The 15,705-nt window shown below is 40.8% G+C and overlaps 1 protein-coding gene across 1 annotated transcript; it reads right to left on the reverse strand.

The window, feature by feature from the left end:
- Positions 1-401: 401 nt before the first annotated feature.
- Positions 402-12,606, reverse strand: exosc10 (exosome component 10). Its single transcript, XM_080898429.1, has 25 exons — positions 12,420-12,606; positions 11,729-11,865; positions 9,231-9,354; positions 9,039-9,143; positions 8,691-8,850; positions 8,273-8,381; positions 8,104-8,179; positions 7,904-8,014; positions 7,634-7,777; positions 6,068-6,258; positions 5,801-5,957; positions 5,471-5,619; positions 5,255-5,305; positions 4,998-5,109; positions 4,802-4,849; positions 4,649-4,724; positions 4,449-4,549; positions 4,269-4,361; positions 4,108-4,176; positions 3,792-3,897; positions 3,632-3,705; positions 1,069-1,249; positions 882-946; positions 718-794; positions 402-625 (listed from the first exon to the last, which is right to left on the reverse strand). The coding sequence occupies exons 1-25, from the start codon at positions 12,543-12,545 to the stop codon at positions 595-597; spliced, it is 2,673 nt and encodes an 890-aa protein (XP_080754555.1). The 5' UTR covers positions 12,546-12,606; the 3' UTR covers positions 402-594.
- Between the last annotated feature and the right edge of the window lie 3,099 nt (positions 12,607-15,705).

Genomic DNA, 15,705 nt, shown 5'->3' on the forward strand with positions numbered 1-15,705 from the left:
TTCTGCCGCTTGTATCCGCGATCTCGTTCTTTCGGTCACTACCCACAGCTCGTGGCCATAGGTGAGGGTAGGGACGTAGATCGACCGGTAAATTGAGAGCTTTGCTTTTACACTCAGCTCCCTCTTCACCATGATGGACTGGTGCAGCGTCCGCATCACTGCAGCAGACTGTACACTTGTAAAATCAAATCTAATAAAGAAGCTAAGCTCGGGAACTTTTGAAGTAAAGCTCTAGATTGATGCTGACACTAGTGCTTCAAAGAACACATGCAGCATAGTTCACACAAGCTAAGAAGGATAATGACCAATTTTATTAACTATTTATTAACTATTATTTTAATATCTGAGTTGGTAGTGATAATTCTACATAATACTGTTGCACAAATAAAAAAATAAGGCAGGGTTTACTTCTAAAACAATCTTTATTTAGGAAGTGTGCGCAGATAGAAAAAGACACTTTTTGATTCAAAATTCATTAAATTCTGAAATCCTGGATTTTACTTGGCTGCACAACAAGGACAAAAAAAGACAAACACTGTTTCTGCAGGGTGAAAAGGTTTTAAAATGGAGACAGAAAATGGCATCAAAGACAGCCTATCTTTTGGGCCAGTTATGCCGGAATCCTCTGTAAGGGGGAAGAAAAGGACAGAGTGGTTAATATTCTGTGAGTTTGAATTAGCAAGGCCAGAAAAACCTCTGTACGCTGAATATATTTACCGATCCGATTTTCCAGGCAGGTACGACATACTTCGGTTGCCAGCACCAGTGTTGTTTTTCTGTCCCTTAGGAGTTTTCTGTTACACAAAATGTAGCAATTCATTATTAAACATGAATATATTTGCATGTAGTTCGGTTAATAAATTATTTTAACAGAGCCATACTTTTCTCTTAAAATCGTGGGCTTGCCGGTTTGGATCAAACTGTGTGTTATCCTTTGATGTGTTACCTGTAGAAGAAAAGAGAGTGCACAGAATTTAAATGGGTTTTTTTTAGATTTTAAAACAACTGCAAATGAATGAAAAATAAGCCGTGGTTTCACCCAGTGTAATAAAAAAATGATATGCGTACCAGCAAAGACTTTGAGGTCTGACTGACTGTAGTCAAAGGGCTTGAAGCTGTCTTGAGGAGTTACTTCTGTCTTCTGGGGTTTCTCTGCAGATTTCATTAACTTCTTGCTTGGTTTGGGAGTCAAGTCTCCAACCTCACTGTCGACTCGCTCTCTTTTCTTTCCGCCGGCGTTTGATGATTCCTAATTAAATAGGTCAGTAACACTGCATTCAGTAAAATACAAAGAATGATCACTTTAATGAGCACCTCTGTAAATGTAGACACTGTCAAACTAGTTAGAGTTTATCCCCAGTCTTGAATGCATGTGACCCCTTATTCTATATCTGATGATTTTTAGTTCAATGTTTTGCTGTTTAAACATTTCACAGAGAACGGTCAAATTATGCAAAAATATCCAATGACCAGACTGCTTTGAGCTGACAGAAAGTCCAAAGAAACAAAAAAAAACCCCACTTGCTACAACCAAAAGAAGAGCATCTCTGAAAGCACAGTATGTTGAATCTTTAGGCAGATGGTCTTCAGTAGCAGAAGACCAGCAAACTGGCTACAATTCACTGAGGCTCACCAAAACTGGACAACAGGAGATTAGAATAAGACTGCCTGGTCTTCATTTCTGCCTCGACATTAAGATGGTAGGGTCAGAATTTGGTGTAAGCAACATGAAAGCACACATCCTTTGTATGAACATTTCAGGCTTCTGATGGAGGAATGGTGTGAGGAACATTTTCTTGGCACACTTGTCTTGATGATCCGCATATTTAATTTGGCCAAGATTTTATTCTGGATGCTTCCTGACACAACCCTCCCCATTTGCCACCATGGATTGGCACTATGGAGTACACTTCTTTGTGTGAAAGAGGAAGATGCTAGGGATAAGGTGATACGGTGCTAGGGATAAGGCTGTGCAGAAGATCCTCTGTGACAACCACTAAAGGGAGGAGCTGAAAGAAAACGAGGAGTACCAGCTGAGCATGGTTGAAATGCCACAGCCTGAGTACTGCTGCTGACTATCTCCACCTCTTTATCACCGTACTGTACTCTCTTCTGCTTACAGCAGGACAACACAGCACGTCACAAAGCTCAGATGTTCAACATGACATCCTTTTGGGATGTGGTGGAACACGAGCTTCACAGTGCAACATGCTCTAAACGCTCTGCTGAGCTGCATTTATGCTGTGCCACCAAAATCTAAGAGGAATATTTCCAGCACCTTGTTGAATAAAAGGTGGATAACAAAAGAGTTGAGGCAGTTCTGAAGGCAAAAGGGGGCTAGGAAGGTGTACATAATGTAGTACCTGGTGAATGTATATATTTATGGTGTATACAAGCCTACATAGAATCTGTCTTCTGACAGTTTGCTTGTTACGAGTCAGCTGTATCAAGATTGGAGAATTACATAATGTTACAACGAAGGTTATACGTTGTTTTCACTCCAAAGAAGCAGGACACCTGGATTTAAAGCTTACAAAGTGAAAACATTATTGTGAATAATTACCTTATAACCTAAAACACACATTTCTGTTTACATTGAAAATGCCACAGCAGTGCTTCCTTAAGCTAAACTGTTAATTTGCATATTTTATTTCCCAAGCAAATTAGTCTATTCAGCTCATTTCATTTTGCTCACTAGCAAGTTGTATTTTTCTCATGCCACTGTTGGTGAACAACCAAATCACTGCACAACCCTTTTGTAATATTATTTATATCAGAGCAGCAGGAGCTTCCAAAAATCACTGAGCTTTCTTTCAAATAATTAGTAATTAGACAAGAAAACTTCATTGCCCAAGTGCCAGCTGAAACTGACAGTTAGCCGAAACTGCCAATGTTCTGCTGAAGTTGGCAAGTTGACGACTGTTACTTTCAAGCGTTGCTGCCAACATCTCCGACTACGATGCACGCCACCAGATGGTGCCAACGTGCTTATATGAGGGTGCCAATTCAGCAGGGAGTGCCTTAAAACCAAGTTTTCACTGAAACAGTCATCACACAGAGGATTAGTCTGGTGCACGCCATTAGTGTTCACTCAAACAAATGATGGCAAAGCCTCAGATGGTGAAAGGTAGAGGGGACAGAGTATTTAAAAAAGAAGAAGGAAGCACTATGGTGGAAAGACTGTGCATGAGTAACCAGGTGGGTGTAAAGCAGTAATCCCAGTAGATGGGCTTTTGGGCAGAAAGGAGCTATTGTCGCTCTCCAGGGGAGAAAAAATAAATAAATATCACGTGATAAGTAAAGGATGAGTCTCTTAATGCTCTAGTCCCCCGCTGCGGATTCTGTTTCCCCAGACACATCATGTGACAGACATAAATATTAAAAGGCCACTTCAATGCCAGTGCTGCAGACTGGTAAAAGTGCTTTACTCGCTTATGAGTCACTTTATTTATGTGCAGAAAAACCAAAGGCATCATCAGAAAATGGGGGGCAGAGCAGAGGGTTAAACTGGCCATTAATGTAGAGGCTTTAACATGTTCTTGAGTGAGTATAACTCTCACGCCACAGGGACACCGAAGCCCATCTAAAGTTGAAAAGAGAAAATGGCAGGAACAGAAAGTGAGTGACTCACTGCTACTTGCTGGCGAACTGTGGCGACGTTCTTGAGAGACTCCTGATAACTCTGTTTAGCCTTTGTCCTTTCCTCTATGGAAGTCAACATTAAAAACAATGAGGAACATGAATTATGGGTGAAAGAAAATGATCAATTTAGAGTAAATTAACCCTGTTACCCGTCTGCTTTTTTGCCATTTCTTTGGCTTCCTGCTTGGCTTTCTTCTTGGCCTCTAATTCAGTCTGTTGCTGTTCAACACTCTGTAGTTTCCACCTTTTACTGATCTGTCAAGGTGAGAAGTTTGTAGCTGTGAATGTTCAAACAGGGACGAGGTTTAAAAAAAAAAAAAAAAAATTAAAAAAAAGATGAAGAAGAAAAAAAAGAAACTAAACAGAAAAAAAAGACGAAGAAGAAAAAAAGAAAAACCAAAAAAAACCAAAAAAAAAACAAAAAAAAAACAGGATATGGATCGGTGAATAGAGCTCTTTGATTACCTCGAATATTTTTGAAGACGGGTCAAACTTGGCATTTTTGTTGACGTGCACATCAGTGGAGGGTAAATACTGAAATCCCAAAAGGAAGACAAATGAATACTGAACCTCAAGTTCGGTGGCACACAACCAGCACTGAGGGTAAATCACTGCCTGCCTCTTACCATTCTAAAGGGGTTTTCAAAGGACTCAATAATACGTCTGGCTTTCATCTGAGCCGCTGAGCTTGACTCCTGGTCATCCTTTATTTCCACCTCCTTTAACAAAGAGCAGAGATCTCACATTTCGCACCACAGTTACACACAAATCATCTCACTCTGAATAAACTAAATGTTAATCTCCACCTCAAACAGTGTGATTTTAGCTGATGCCACGAGACCGCTTTCTTTCTGTACATCTACGTCCTCATCCTCTGAGAACAGCATCCCCTGCTTAACTGGCAGATCTGAAAAAATAAATTAATGGATGCATCAATACAAAGCCTAATGGGCTGAAATCTGCTATCGTTTGAGCGATGCAAAGCACACACGAGCATGAAGCTTACCATCAGCAGAAATTTGAGGGGGGTCGCTCTCGGAAACCCTGGATGTATCATGGGGACCAAACAACGGGACCTCAGGCTGGAAAATGATATAAAACCACATTCATTTCCCCTGCAGTCATTCAACCTCCAAAATCAACTGGAATTTAAGCAAACCTTTTTAATGGGCGTGAGTCCTTTCTTCTTCTGCGCAGCAATCTCAGCCTGTGTGAAATGCAAAAGATATTGCAATATTTGACTGATCCTGGTCCCTCAAATCATCAGTGACATCTCAAACATTGAACTTATAATACCAAGAGGGGAGAAAAAACCCCCAAAACATCCCCCCCTGCTGCCACTCATCTTTCCTCACCTTAAGGAGGGGCATTTCCCTGGCCTGCTGCACTAACAAATGGAGCTCATTGTTGTACTGCCTCACCAGTGGGGGCACGGGGTTACAGCAGGCAATGATGCCCTGAGGCTCCCTGAGTAGGTAAAGACAAAATACTGAGCTGGAGGTTATGAATAAAAACATTAAATTCATCTACTCCACAGTGAAAACAACAAGAACCGGAAAAAAGAAAAAGGAGAAAAAAAAGAGGAAAGAGAAGAGAAATATAGTCAACTTACCTTGGCAACTCCTCAGATATTTTGATCATCATGTGAGTGGGCAGGACGTATCTAAACACACAGGTAACACTGGATTAAAACATGTTACGACTTCCAAACCCTAAATCATTTGGACTGTAATATGTAGCTGGACAGGAAGGATAAGCTAGAGAGAGGGAAAAAAAAGCTCCAGCAAATTTCCAGAACAAGAAGTCCATCCATTTCCAGGCAGCCTACCCGGTGCTTTCATCTTCCTGCCTGGCCAGTTTGTCCCTCCAGGCAAACAGCAGTCTGAAGGCAGTGAGCTGCTGGGTGTTAAAAGACTTTTTCTGCTTCCTCTGCAGCTCCAAATATGACTCTTCTGTGTAGATAGGCTTCACATATTTCTGTTTGGGAAGAGAGGGGGGGCACATGGCGAATCGTGACAAATGTCAGAAAATCTTGAGAGGTCATGGTGTGGAAATGTAAAAATTATGGAAGCATTAAAGACTCCAATGGAACTATTAGAATTGAACAAGACTATTAAGGAAGTGTCACTTTAATCTTCATGGTGTATGAAGTGCACACCTTGAGGGAAATGCTGCTGCTCTTGTTCCAGACACTCTGCAGCAAACCAGGCTGTCCGTGGTTGAAGTCGAGAAGCTGTACCCTCACGCAGTCGTAGATATAAAGAAGGTAGTGGGTGTCTGTCCGGGCATACTGCACCATCTCATCTGGCAAGGGGCTATGTGGACAAATGTGGACTATATTTAATTCCCCCAAAACAACCATACAACGCTTGAAGCTAAGTGAAAAGTATAAAACTATGCATTCAATAACCAGGAGTCACCATACCGAACCCTCCAGTCAGCCAGCTGGTAACGTTTGTCAGAGTCCACGTTGCAGAAGTGTTTTAGCAAGTGGTCGAGGGAATGCCTGGCCAGGTTGAGAGCCCGGCTTGCCTGATGTGTGTCAAAAAGGTTGACAACATACAAGCCAAAGTCCCTCTGGAGCCATTCAATGTCAGAATCTGCACCGTGAAAAACCTACGAACAAAAAACATGAAGTGTTGAAACCTCACCGGTGCAGAACCAGCTTATTTAATAAAGAAAAACAATTAAGACTCATTTTATATCTATATATTTTCTTTTGAAAAAAAGTGGAGACATGCTATGTAACATTTGGATCATTTTCGCAAATCTTTCAGTGGTTTAAAGCCTACGCACCACACTTTTTTCACAGGTGTCCTACAGTGAGTGAGTCATGTCTGCTCCCACACACACCACGGGACGCTTGCCAACTTTATCGGATGTGTTTGAAAATAATAAGGACACCTCAAACAAATTCCGGCTCAGGGGGGTTTTAACTTTACAAACTTATAATCATTACACTGGTGAAGATTCTTTTTTTCCCAAAAGGCCTCCATGTAATATCAAAAAGGAGATGATGAGATATAGCCCCAAGGAAGATATACTCCCTTGGGGCTATTTTAAGTGCATTTTCAGTTCTGAGATGTGGGAAAGTAATGGCTTTAAAAAACAGAAAGACAAGTAGTTAGACCACCAGACTGCTTCTCTTTAAATATGTATTTCACATTACAGGGAAATCATTCACATGTAGGTACAAACACCAAAAACTGGTATGTAAACCCATTTATGATTACTTTATTGATAGAGCTCATAAGCTATTTATAAATCCCAACAGGGTAAATGATTTCTTCCCAAGATACAGTAAACTGGACTTGGCTTTTTGAATGACCTTAGTGTCAAATCATGCACTTTTAACCAGCGCCGAGTCCCTACAGCAGTCACCTCAAGGTGCTTTACAAACAAACTGGTGATCATAAGGTGCCTGCTGGTGTGACAGTACATTATTTTTCTGCCTCTTTGTGTGGGCCTGTTTAAAAAGAAAAAACACTTAAAGACAAAGAAACTGATAACAAGAGCTGAGCAAAGGGTAAGAGAGTCTTCATGAACAGAATGCATGAAATTCACTGAGTTGCACAGGAATAAATTGGCACCAGAAGGATGTTAACTGGCTGAACCTAACTGTATGCATCATAGTGCTACCAAAGCTGTAAAAGGCAACCCTTGACCTGCATGACACGCTGGTGCTGCAATTGTCATTGGACCGCTGGAACGACATAACACAGAGTATGCAGCACAAAAAAAAGTACATTTTCACACTTTAAACAGATTTTTCCCCCAGTTATCTGCTGCACTGATCATGTACCAGAACAACAGGTCATGCCTGTCCACTGCACTGTAACGAATTCAGAACTGAGATTAAAATTTTAAAAACAGCTGCCGACTGTGCACCTGCCCACCTCAAACCAAATCTAACCAGACATGTAATCTCATCTGCTGTTGATAGAGCAGAGCAGGATACAGAGGGAAAATGATTGGGGAGTGTCTCCATTACCTTGACAATGGAGGGGTCAGTGAATGCCTCATTCAGGATGTACATCTCGCTGCGGAGCTCCAAGGTGTCGATGATGAAGTCCTCCTCTCTGGTGGAGATCTGCATCAGACAGGTGAGGCCGAGGAAACTTCTGTAGGAATGATGCTGCGATGAAGAACAAAGAAGAAAGTGAGCAGTGAAATTTGTCTGAAAATGTCCAAATAAATGAATTTGTGATGCAAAATTTTTACATTACATTACATTACAACACTATGAATATGAGCTCTGTACCTCCAGGTCCACTGCAAATTCAGACAATTTGCACAGCTTTTCATTTAGAGCTACCAAATCCTCCAGTGTATCAACAAATGACAACTTTGTCTCAGCTACTGGTTTGTGCATCTGAAAAGAAACCACAGATTAGACAGAGGCCTAACCAACAGTGACAGCATCATATTACAGGAATCACACATTACACATGAGTGTATTACCTGAGGTTCTGGCTTAGACAGAAGATTTTCTGGTATTGTAAGATGGTCCAGTTCATATTGGTATGGGTGTGCAAACCTGCATGGATCAAAATCCCAAGTATAGTTGCACAATAAAAATAAAAAATGGAACAAGATATGATGTGTATATTAAACAAGGTAGAATGCTTACATGTCATCAACATGTTCCTGAGTTCTTTGCTGGTGGATGAAGTCAGCCAGGGCAGCTGGGACATCAAGGTCCTCAGGCCTCTCTTTACGCATTTGTTTGTTGGTAAAATCTATGGATAGAGAACAGGAAAGGTAATAAGTTTGACACGCTAAAGCAGGAGTGTCAAACATAAGGCCTGGGGGTGAGAATCAGCTCACCCACAGGACAGCTTTGGAAAATTAGACTTTTTTTTCCTTTAGGAGCATGCATCAAGACATTACATTTATAGTTAGACTTCTTTTCACTGACAGAAATTAGAGCTTCAGTGGTATAAAATGAGTTTGACATCCCTGCGTCAACGCGTTTATATTGCAATCAAAAGCTAACACGAGAAAACAATAGGATGAGGAAGAATATGAGAGTAAAAAGCATGTCTTACAAGATGGAAGTGGCTTTACTGCATTTGGCTTGATGAAGATCTTGGGTATAAAAGGCGTGTTGCTGTTGTCAACTTTTTCCTTGAATTTCAGCTGAGGTCGTGTGATGTTCTTGGCATGGAGCAGTCGAAATGTCTCGGAACGACTGCTAGGACTGGAACCCTGATCCATAAAAGCATTGTTTAGAAAAAGTGTAGAACAAATGTACTACTTTCAAAAAACTTTTTTTTGTGTGTGTGTGAGATTTAAGAAACGGCTGCCAGGTCTGGCACATATTGTTTCTTCTTGAATTCGGCCCAGAGCAGACACTGGTATCTGCAGTGTAATAGCGGAGAGGTTAATTAGCCAACCTTGCGATTCCAGCTGGAAACGACAACTTTTGGAGGCTGGAACCCTGCAGGCATGACAGGCTGCTGGCTCCTGTTCACCCCATCAGCTTCATCAAGAAGAATCCCCTGGAAATCAGACATGAGAGCTCAGGGTTACTTTGCAAAGACTTTTTCGTGTAGAAACTCATTCGACACCAAAGCTGCGGGTCATACCACTCTTTCGAGGATAACGTCATTTGAGTCCACGACCAAGTCGAACCTCTCCTCCAGCCCTGTCAGCTTGTTCCGGTCTCTCATGTGAGATCTGCATCCATGGTGCTGCATTATCTGACTCATACTAACACAGAGGCACAGTGAAAAGATTACATTTTGATTACTGATGCACAGCTAGTGACAGGTTAGTTATTCAATAAAACAACTCATCTGCATGCGTGTCAAAGGGTACGTCTGCACTAAAGCCTCGTGGGAGACGTCTGGAAACCTTTGCTGACCCCTGTTTAGTTTGAAAACTGCTACCTTGTGTTTTAATCTAGAAGTCCAGCAATTACGAGTTTCTAATAACAAGGCAGCCAGCCACGTATGCATCCTGGATGGGTCTGATCGCTTACTAAGGCTGATAGATCTTTTGTTATGCCACATTATTTATAATTATCACTGTGTTTTCGCTCTACTTGTGTAAGAAGTCCCAGTGCCATATGTCGCACAATTGTTTATCCACTTTTAGGAATCACCAGTCGATACACTTCATCTTTTGGTGTATTTATTAAAGCACTGGATGATTATGGATCTGTTCTGTTCAGAAAACAGTCTGCAAGCAGTTAGCAGCAGCCAATTTCCCAAAAAAAGAGGAGATATCTAGGCATTACACAAAGTCTTATCTGAGAATGTGCATCTGTCTGATTGGTTAAAACAGGTGGGGAGAGTTGCTTGTTTTGCAGGAACTGAGGTGGCCGTGACCGATATCAGGCACCAGTTATCGTGTCTACAGCTGCCCTCGTGCATTCTTTTACACTGAGATGTCAGCAGATTTCTAATTAGTGCGAGCGACTAAGCAATAACTATCAGTCAGTAAAATACTACAGATCCTACTAATCCCAAACACATATCAAACCCAACACATAACAACTTAATACTGGTGTGTTACTTTCAGTTACGTTTATAACCCACCATCAGCCGAAGCAAACGATCACCGATCTTGTTTGCTAGAAGCATCACACGTACATGTAGAGTATGAGCAAAAGTCTTGAGTTCATTTTTTTGTATTTCGTTTCCAAGATGCCAGATCTTCTTGCTATTTTTTTTAAAGTGCTTTTCTCTTGAGCAACAGCTCTCCAGGCTTTCTCGAAGTATTTCAAAGGCTTTTGGACACTGGTTGCTTTTTTTTACTGATTTTTAATCCAGTACTTGTATCTGATCATGTTCAGAGAAATATTTTTTAAGCCACTTAACACTGACCTATGAATCATGCAAGCTGAAACCCAACTGAAACGATGAACCAGTGCTGTGCCTACACATAGCTTGGCAAACAGCCAACTGTATCTTTAGGCATTTTGCTACTAGAAGCCTGCTTAAAAAACATCCTTTTGGTCTCATTTCTTTAGATGAATCTATGAAAAACGCTAGTTTATGCCCGTGAAACGAAATGTCTGACATAAAAATAGCATTTTTGCGCCAACAATGTGATTCCCACTGAGCTATTAGCTGAAAATTTGGCATACATGGTGTGGAGTATGTTGTTTAAAAAAAAATGAAAGTGGAAAAATGGAGGCCCAAGGAAATAGTGGTAGGCATTAAAAACTATGTACAACAGGTAAAGAGTATTAAAGTAATCAGAAACTGTCTCAGTGGAAGGGTGGTTGTCAGGAAGCCATTGTTAAGGAAAACAGGGAGGTAAGGGTGAGATATGACAAATTACACAAGAACTGGATTGAAAATCAGTGGCAACAGGTCTTACACCTTGAGTGTCTACAGCCACCTGAAAAACATGGTGGATCCTCTGTCATGAAACAGAGGGCAGCCAAAGACGAGCCCTGAATGTTTTCCAAGAAGCCTGCAGAACCATTTCCGAAGACTACTTAAAGAAATGATAACAGAGCTTACCTAACAGATTTCAGGCTGTGTTGAAGGATAAAAACGATCATACCAAATGTTGACTTTCAAACTCATTAGAAATGTACCAACTGTCTCTGTCTTCTATACTGTATTTGTATCTACATTTGCATATTTCAGTAAATTTCTGCACTGACATGAAATGACGGGTGGCTTGAGACTTTTGCAAAATACACTTTAAAAATAATGATGGAAATGTAATATACATTTACAGGCAAGTGAGTATAGAAGGAAATTACTTTTTAAAATGAGTTAATATATGTTTGGTATACAGATATGGTTTAAGAGATTCATGTGGTCTGATTATCATTAAGCTCAGTTTTCATTATAAGTGGAGTGTGCTGCTGCAAAACTGTAGTGTTGCCTCAAACCTCAACAACATAGTTTGTCAGGACTACACAATATATACATATGAATATATTGTGCTATGTCTTACTTCTTGTATTGTCTGTTTTTGTTACTGTTTGTACTGGAGCACTGTAATCAACATAATTTCCCCCAGGGATCCATAAAGTATTGTGATTCTGATCAACTCACTGAATGCATTGTTGAATCTGTGAATTTAAAAAATAAAATAATGCAACAACACACTATATTCTCACCAGTGCAGGAGCTTATCTCCTTGACTTTCACAGAACTCCTGGAATCCTGGGAAGCTCCGATAGAAATCATATTCATCCCCAGCTTGAGGCAGGCCGGCAGATGCTTTGGTGGCTGATAATACAGCACCAAACCCATGCTGTAGAGGAAAAGATTGAGCTGTTAGTTACTGTTTAAAGCCATTTTCAATATATTGAAATTGATTATAATTAAAAATAAAGGGCACGGAAACACTGCTGTTCCCTATTAGTTACTGTTATTACATCATATTGAGGGAACAATAAGGTTTATCCACAGGGAAAAGCAGCATGGATATAGTGCTTATTGAATAATTTAAAATGCTCTTACTTTGTCATTGCTGGCTCTGCTGACTTTATATAAACAGAGGCTATTTAACCAAAGACTTTAATAGAGTATGTGGTTGGTCCCAGGAGATACTTTAGGACTAGATTTCTATCACTTTTCGTCCGTTACTTGCAACACTGCATGATAATAACTGTTAACTACAGACTTCCACATTTCTAACGATTTAGCAAAGACACTCCAGACTCGTAACGTCGACCTTTACCTTTACAATCACCTGTATAAAAGTCACCTCGTCTCAACAGCTTGCTGTGGATGTTTTCAACCAGCTATCAGGCATCCACGTTGCTTTCTTGCCTGCTAGCATGAACTCCGGATTTGTTTACTTACTTTAACAAAAGCGTCCACGTCTCTGAAACCGGGGCACAATTCGGTTTTGTCCTCGTCGTTGGTGTCCAAATTACTGTCCTTAGGGCCACTGCTCTTTAAACCTTTCTTCTTTGAAGAAGCCATCATTTAATTTGGTGCTATGTACATGTGTAACGCAGGAAACAACTCGTTTCTTCGATGATTCTTCTGGGCCACTGGGAATGCCGAGGGACAAACAGCACCACCTAACGGTGTGGGGTGGAAGGGCCACTACCAGGCGGATCGTATCACAGACCATCAGCCGAAGCAAACGATCACACATATTTTTACTTTAATTATGCTGCACTAGGCTTAGACTGCTGAGGGCTTCCCACGATGCACTGGGAAGCGTTTCTTTTTCATTCATCTATTTTCACACTCTGTGTTTATACACCACAGCTATTAATAATGTCTGGCTCTCCTCCACAGTGTGTCTTTTCTCCTGACTTCCTCCCATCACCCCAAACAAATCGTGGCAGATGCCTGCCCCTACCCGAGCCTGATTCTGCCAGAGGTTTCGTCTTGTTAAAAGGTGGTTTTTCCTCCCCACCGTTGCCAAGTGCTTGCTCACAAAGGATTGTCTGTTTTGGGGATTTTCGCTCTATTATTGTAGGGTCATCATCTTACAATATAAAGAGCCTTAAAGTGACTGTTATTGTGATTTGGCACTGTATGAATTAAATTAAACTGAACTGTCTTCCTCCCATCACCCCCATGATTGCCTCTCCCTGAGCCTGGTTTTGCTGCTGGCTTCTTTCTGTTGAAAGGGAGTTTTTCCTTCCCACCATCACCAAGTGCTTTAACATAGGGGGTCGTCTGTTATTGTAGACTCTTTACCTTACAATATGAAGCCCCTTGAAGACACTGGTGTTGTGATATAACCTTCACTTTAATTCTTCAATTCTATTTCAATAATACTTTAAATATGTAAAAATTATGTACATATATGTAAAATATGTAAAAATTGTGTGTTTCTGTTCTGTGTCTTGTGTACTGTTTGTTTGTATATGTGTCTTTCTTGGTGCTGTTACACCCAAATTTCCCCTTGTGGGACAATTAAAGGATTATTCTACTGATTTTCTAGGTTAACCTCTACCTCTAAAACTGTGAACCGACTCAACATTGGGTATGAATCAGAATATGACTGCCTGTTCCGTCTCTGGTTCTCAGTGTACCTGTTCGGTGCAGTCATACTGCAGGCACTGCCTCATGTCCAGTTTACTGCCTCACACTGGACAGATGCACTGGGATGGTGGGACCATTAGGGGGCAGTATTGACACTTGCAATCCGTAGCAACCGTGCCACAGCATCTGCTGCATTGGGAGGCAATATACACCAATCATGTCTCAGCCAATATCTCTCTAAGGGATATTTGAATGCGAAGCACTTTGCAGTTTTCGAGCTAAGGTGACCACCATGAGTATACTAATCGGACATAAATACATTCCCCTTAGTCTGGTGTAAAATTCCACTAATTGCAGACAAGTTACAGTGGCCTGATGCTCTTTAGTGGCCAGTGGTATGCGAGGAGCCCCGGCCAAAGTATTGACACACTAGCTCATTACGGATGATCTGTGGTATGTAGGGAGAAACCTATCTTTTCTTCACTTCCCCTTCATATTGATCTCTTCACAGGGTCCTCTCCCTCTTATTATCTTAAAAGCATCTCTGCAACACTGGGCTCAATCAATATTTCACAGCAGCTTTCCCTGTCATTCTGTTGTTTTAGTGGAAGGTATCTGAAGTTCAGCAAATATATGCTCTAATAATCCAGAAGAAATTCGGCAGTACTCTTTGTGAAGGCTACAGTAAAAAAGCCATCTGCTTGATGTGTGCTGTAGACTGTGTATTTTTTTTGATACAGCGTGACGTTAGTATTCAAAGCATTTCATATCTGTGAGGGCAGTCGTTATTACACAGTGTAAGAATACAATTAGTATATGCAGCAAAAAAACCAACAAAAAAACCCTTTAGATGTGTTCTTTAGCCACCGAAAAGGACATTACCGCTGACATTTACTTCCATTTATACGCTTTTTCATAATATTATGCATTTTATAGCTTTGACGGTGCCCCAAGGCACCACTCAAAGTCTTCCTGCAGTAAAACACACTAAAACTGCTGATGCTGTAAATGACAGCAGCACACATATAATTCAGAAAAAAAAATCCAAGACAGGAACCCTCAATGAATTGTTTTTATTAACTCCCTCATTTAGAAAACACAAATGCACCAAACGATATCATACATGCACAGCTTCAGCATATCAAGATCAGCTGATGACTTTTCAATGTGAAAACGCTGCTGCCACGATCTCACGGAGATCACCTCGACATGAACATTTTGAGGAGTCACGACAGAAAGGCCAAGCGTTGTAACCCAGAGCTGTAATCGTAAAGTCTGTCCGCACTTAGAAATCCAATGAAACTACTCGCACTTATTTTAGGATCAAATTAGCCTTTTCTGAAAACCGTAAAGCTGTATTGGTATAAAAAGACAAAAAGTACTCGTGAATAATACCACTCGTATTATCCACTGTGCACTGGCCGGCTACCTTGTAACAGGTAGGTGTTTGTGTCACTGCACCAAAAGGCTGTGTGTGATAGCAGCTGCTAGGAAATGTTACTCTCTGCTCATGTATTTTTCAGATTCAGGGTTTGACTGAGAATTACAATTGGAAGCAGCACTGTTTGGTTTCCCGGTTGGGGGAGGGCGGGGACGTTGCTAAAAAAGCCAAACGAAATACATACACTATGTACAGCATCATTTATGAAGGCAAGGGAGATCTCAGCGCACCAACTTTTGATTTAGAAATCTCTGGCTCTCAATTGTTCTCTTAAAAACAACACTTGACCTTTGTGCAGAATCTTTAGGGGGAAAAAACCCAATCAGTAACCATATCAAACATTAAAAAAAAGAAGAAGAAGATCAAAGTCAAACTCAAAACATCTCCACAGTACTGATACGTTACAAAACAGAGGTTGGCAATGCTTCTATGTACCCAAAGACACAAGTTCTTTTTTTTCCAGTTCATATAATCAATAAATTAGCCAGAATAATGCATTTCCTGTGTAAACATCTGTTAGTCTAACAATGTCATTCTGCGATGAAAGAATGTATACAGATTAACCACACGTAGAGCCACAAAAACAACGAAACACGATTCAAAGACAGCTTCAACACTCATCGGGGAAGTAAACCTTTACATTTAATGTGAGCTTTACCTGCCACATGCACCTGATGTGACCTTGGATTTGGGTCCCTTTCT

The sequence above is a fragment of the Rhamphochromis sp. 'chilingali' genome, assembly GCF_963969265.1.
Source record: "Rhamphochromis sp. 'chilingali' genome assembly, chromosome: 12".
NCBI classification, from domain to species: domain Eukaryota; kingdom Metazoa; phylum Chordata; class Actinopteri; order Cichliformes; family Cichlidae; genus Rhamphochromis; species Rhamphochromis sp. 'chilingali'.

Excerpts from the sequence above, each read along its gene's own strand:
- exosc10 (XM_080898429.1), bottom strand. The coding sequence starts at position 12,545 with ATGATGGCTTCTTCAAAGAAGAAAGGTTTAAAGAGCAGTGGCCCTAAG. Across the intron at positions 5,306-5,470 it reads CAGGAAGATGAAAGCACCGG|ATACGTCCTGCCCACTCACA; the intron begins GTAGGCTGCCTG and ends CTGTGTGTTTAG. Across the intron at positions 4,177-4,268 it reads TTGAAAACCCCTTTAGAATG|TATTTACCCTCCACTGATGT; the intron begins GTAAGAGGCAGG and ends TTGGGATTTCAG.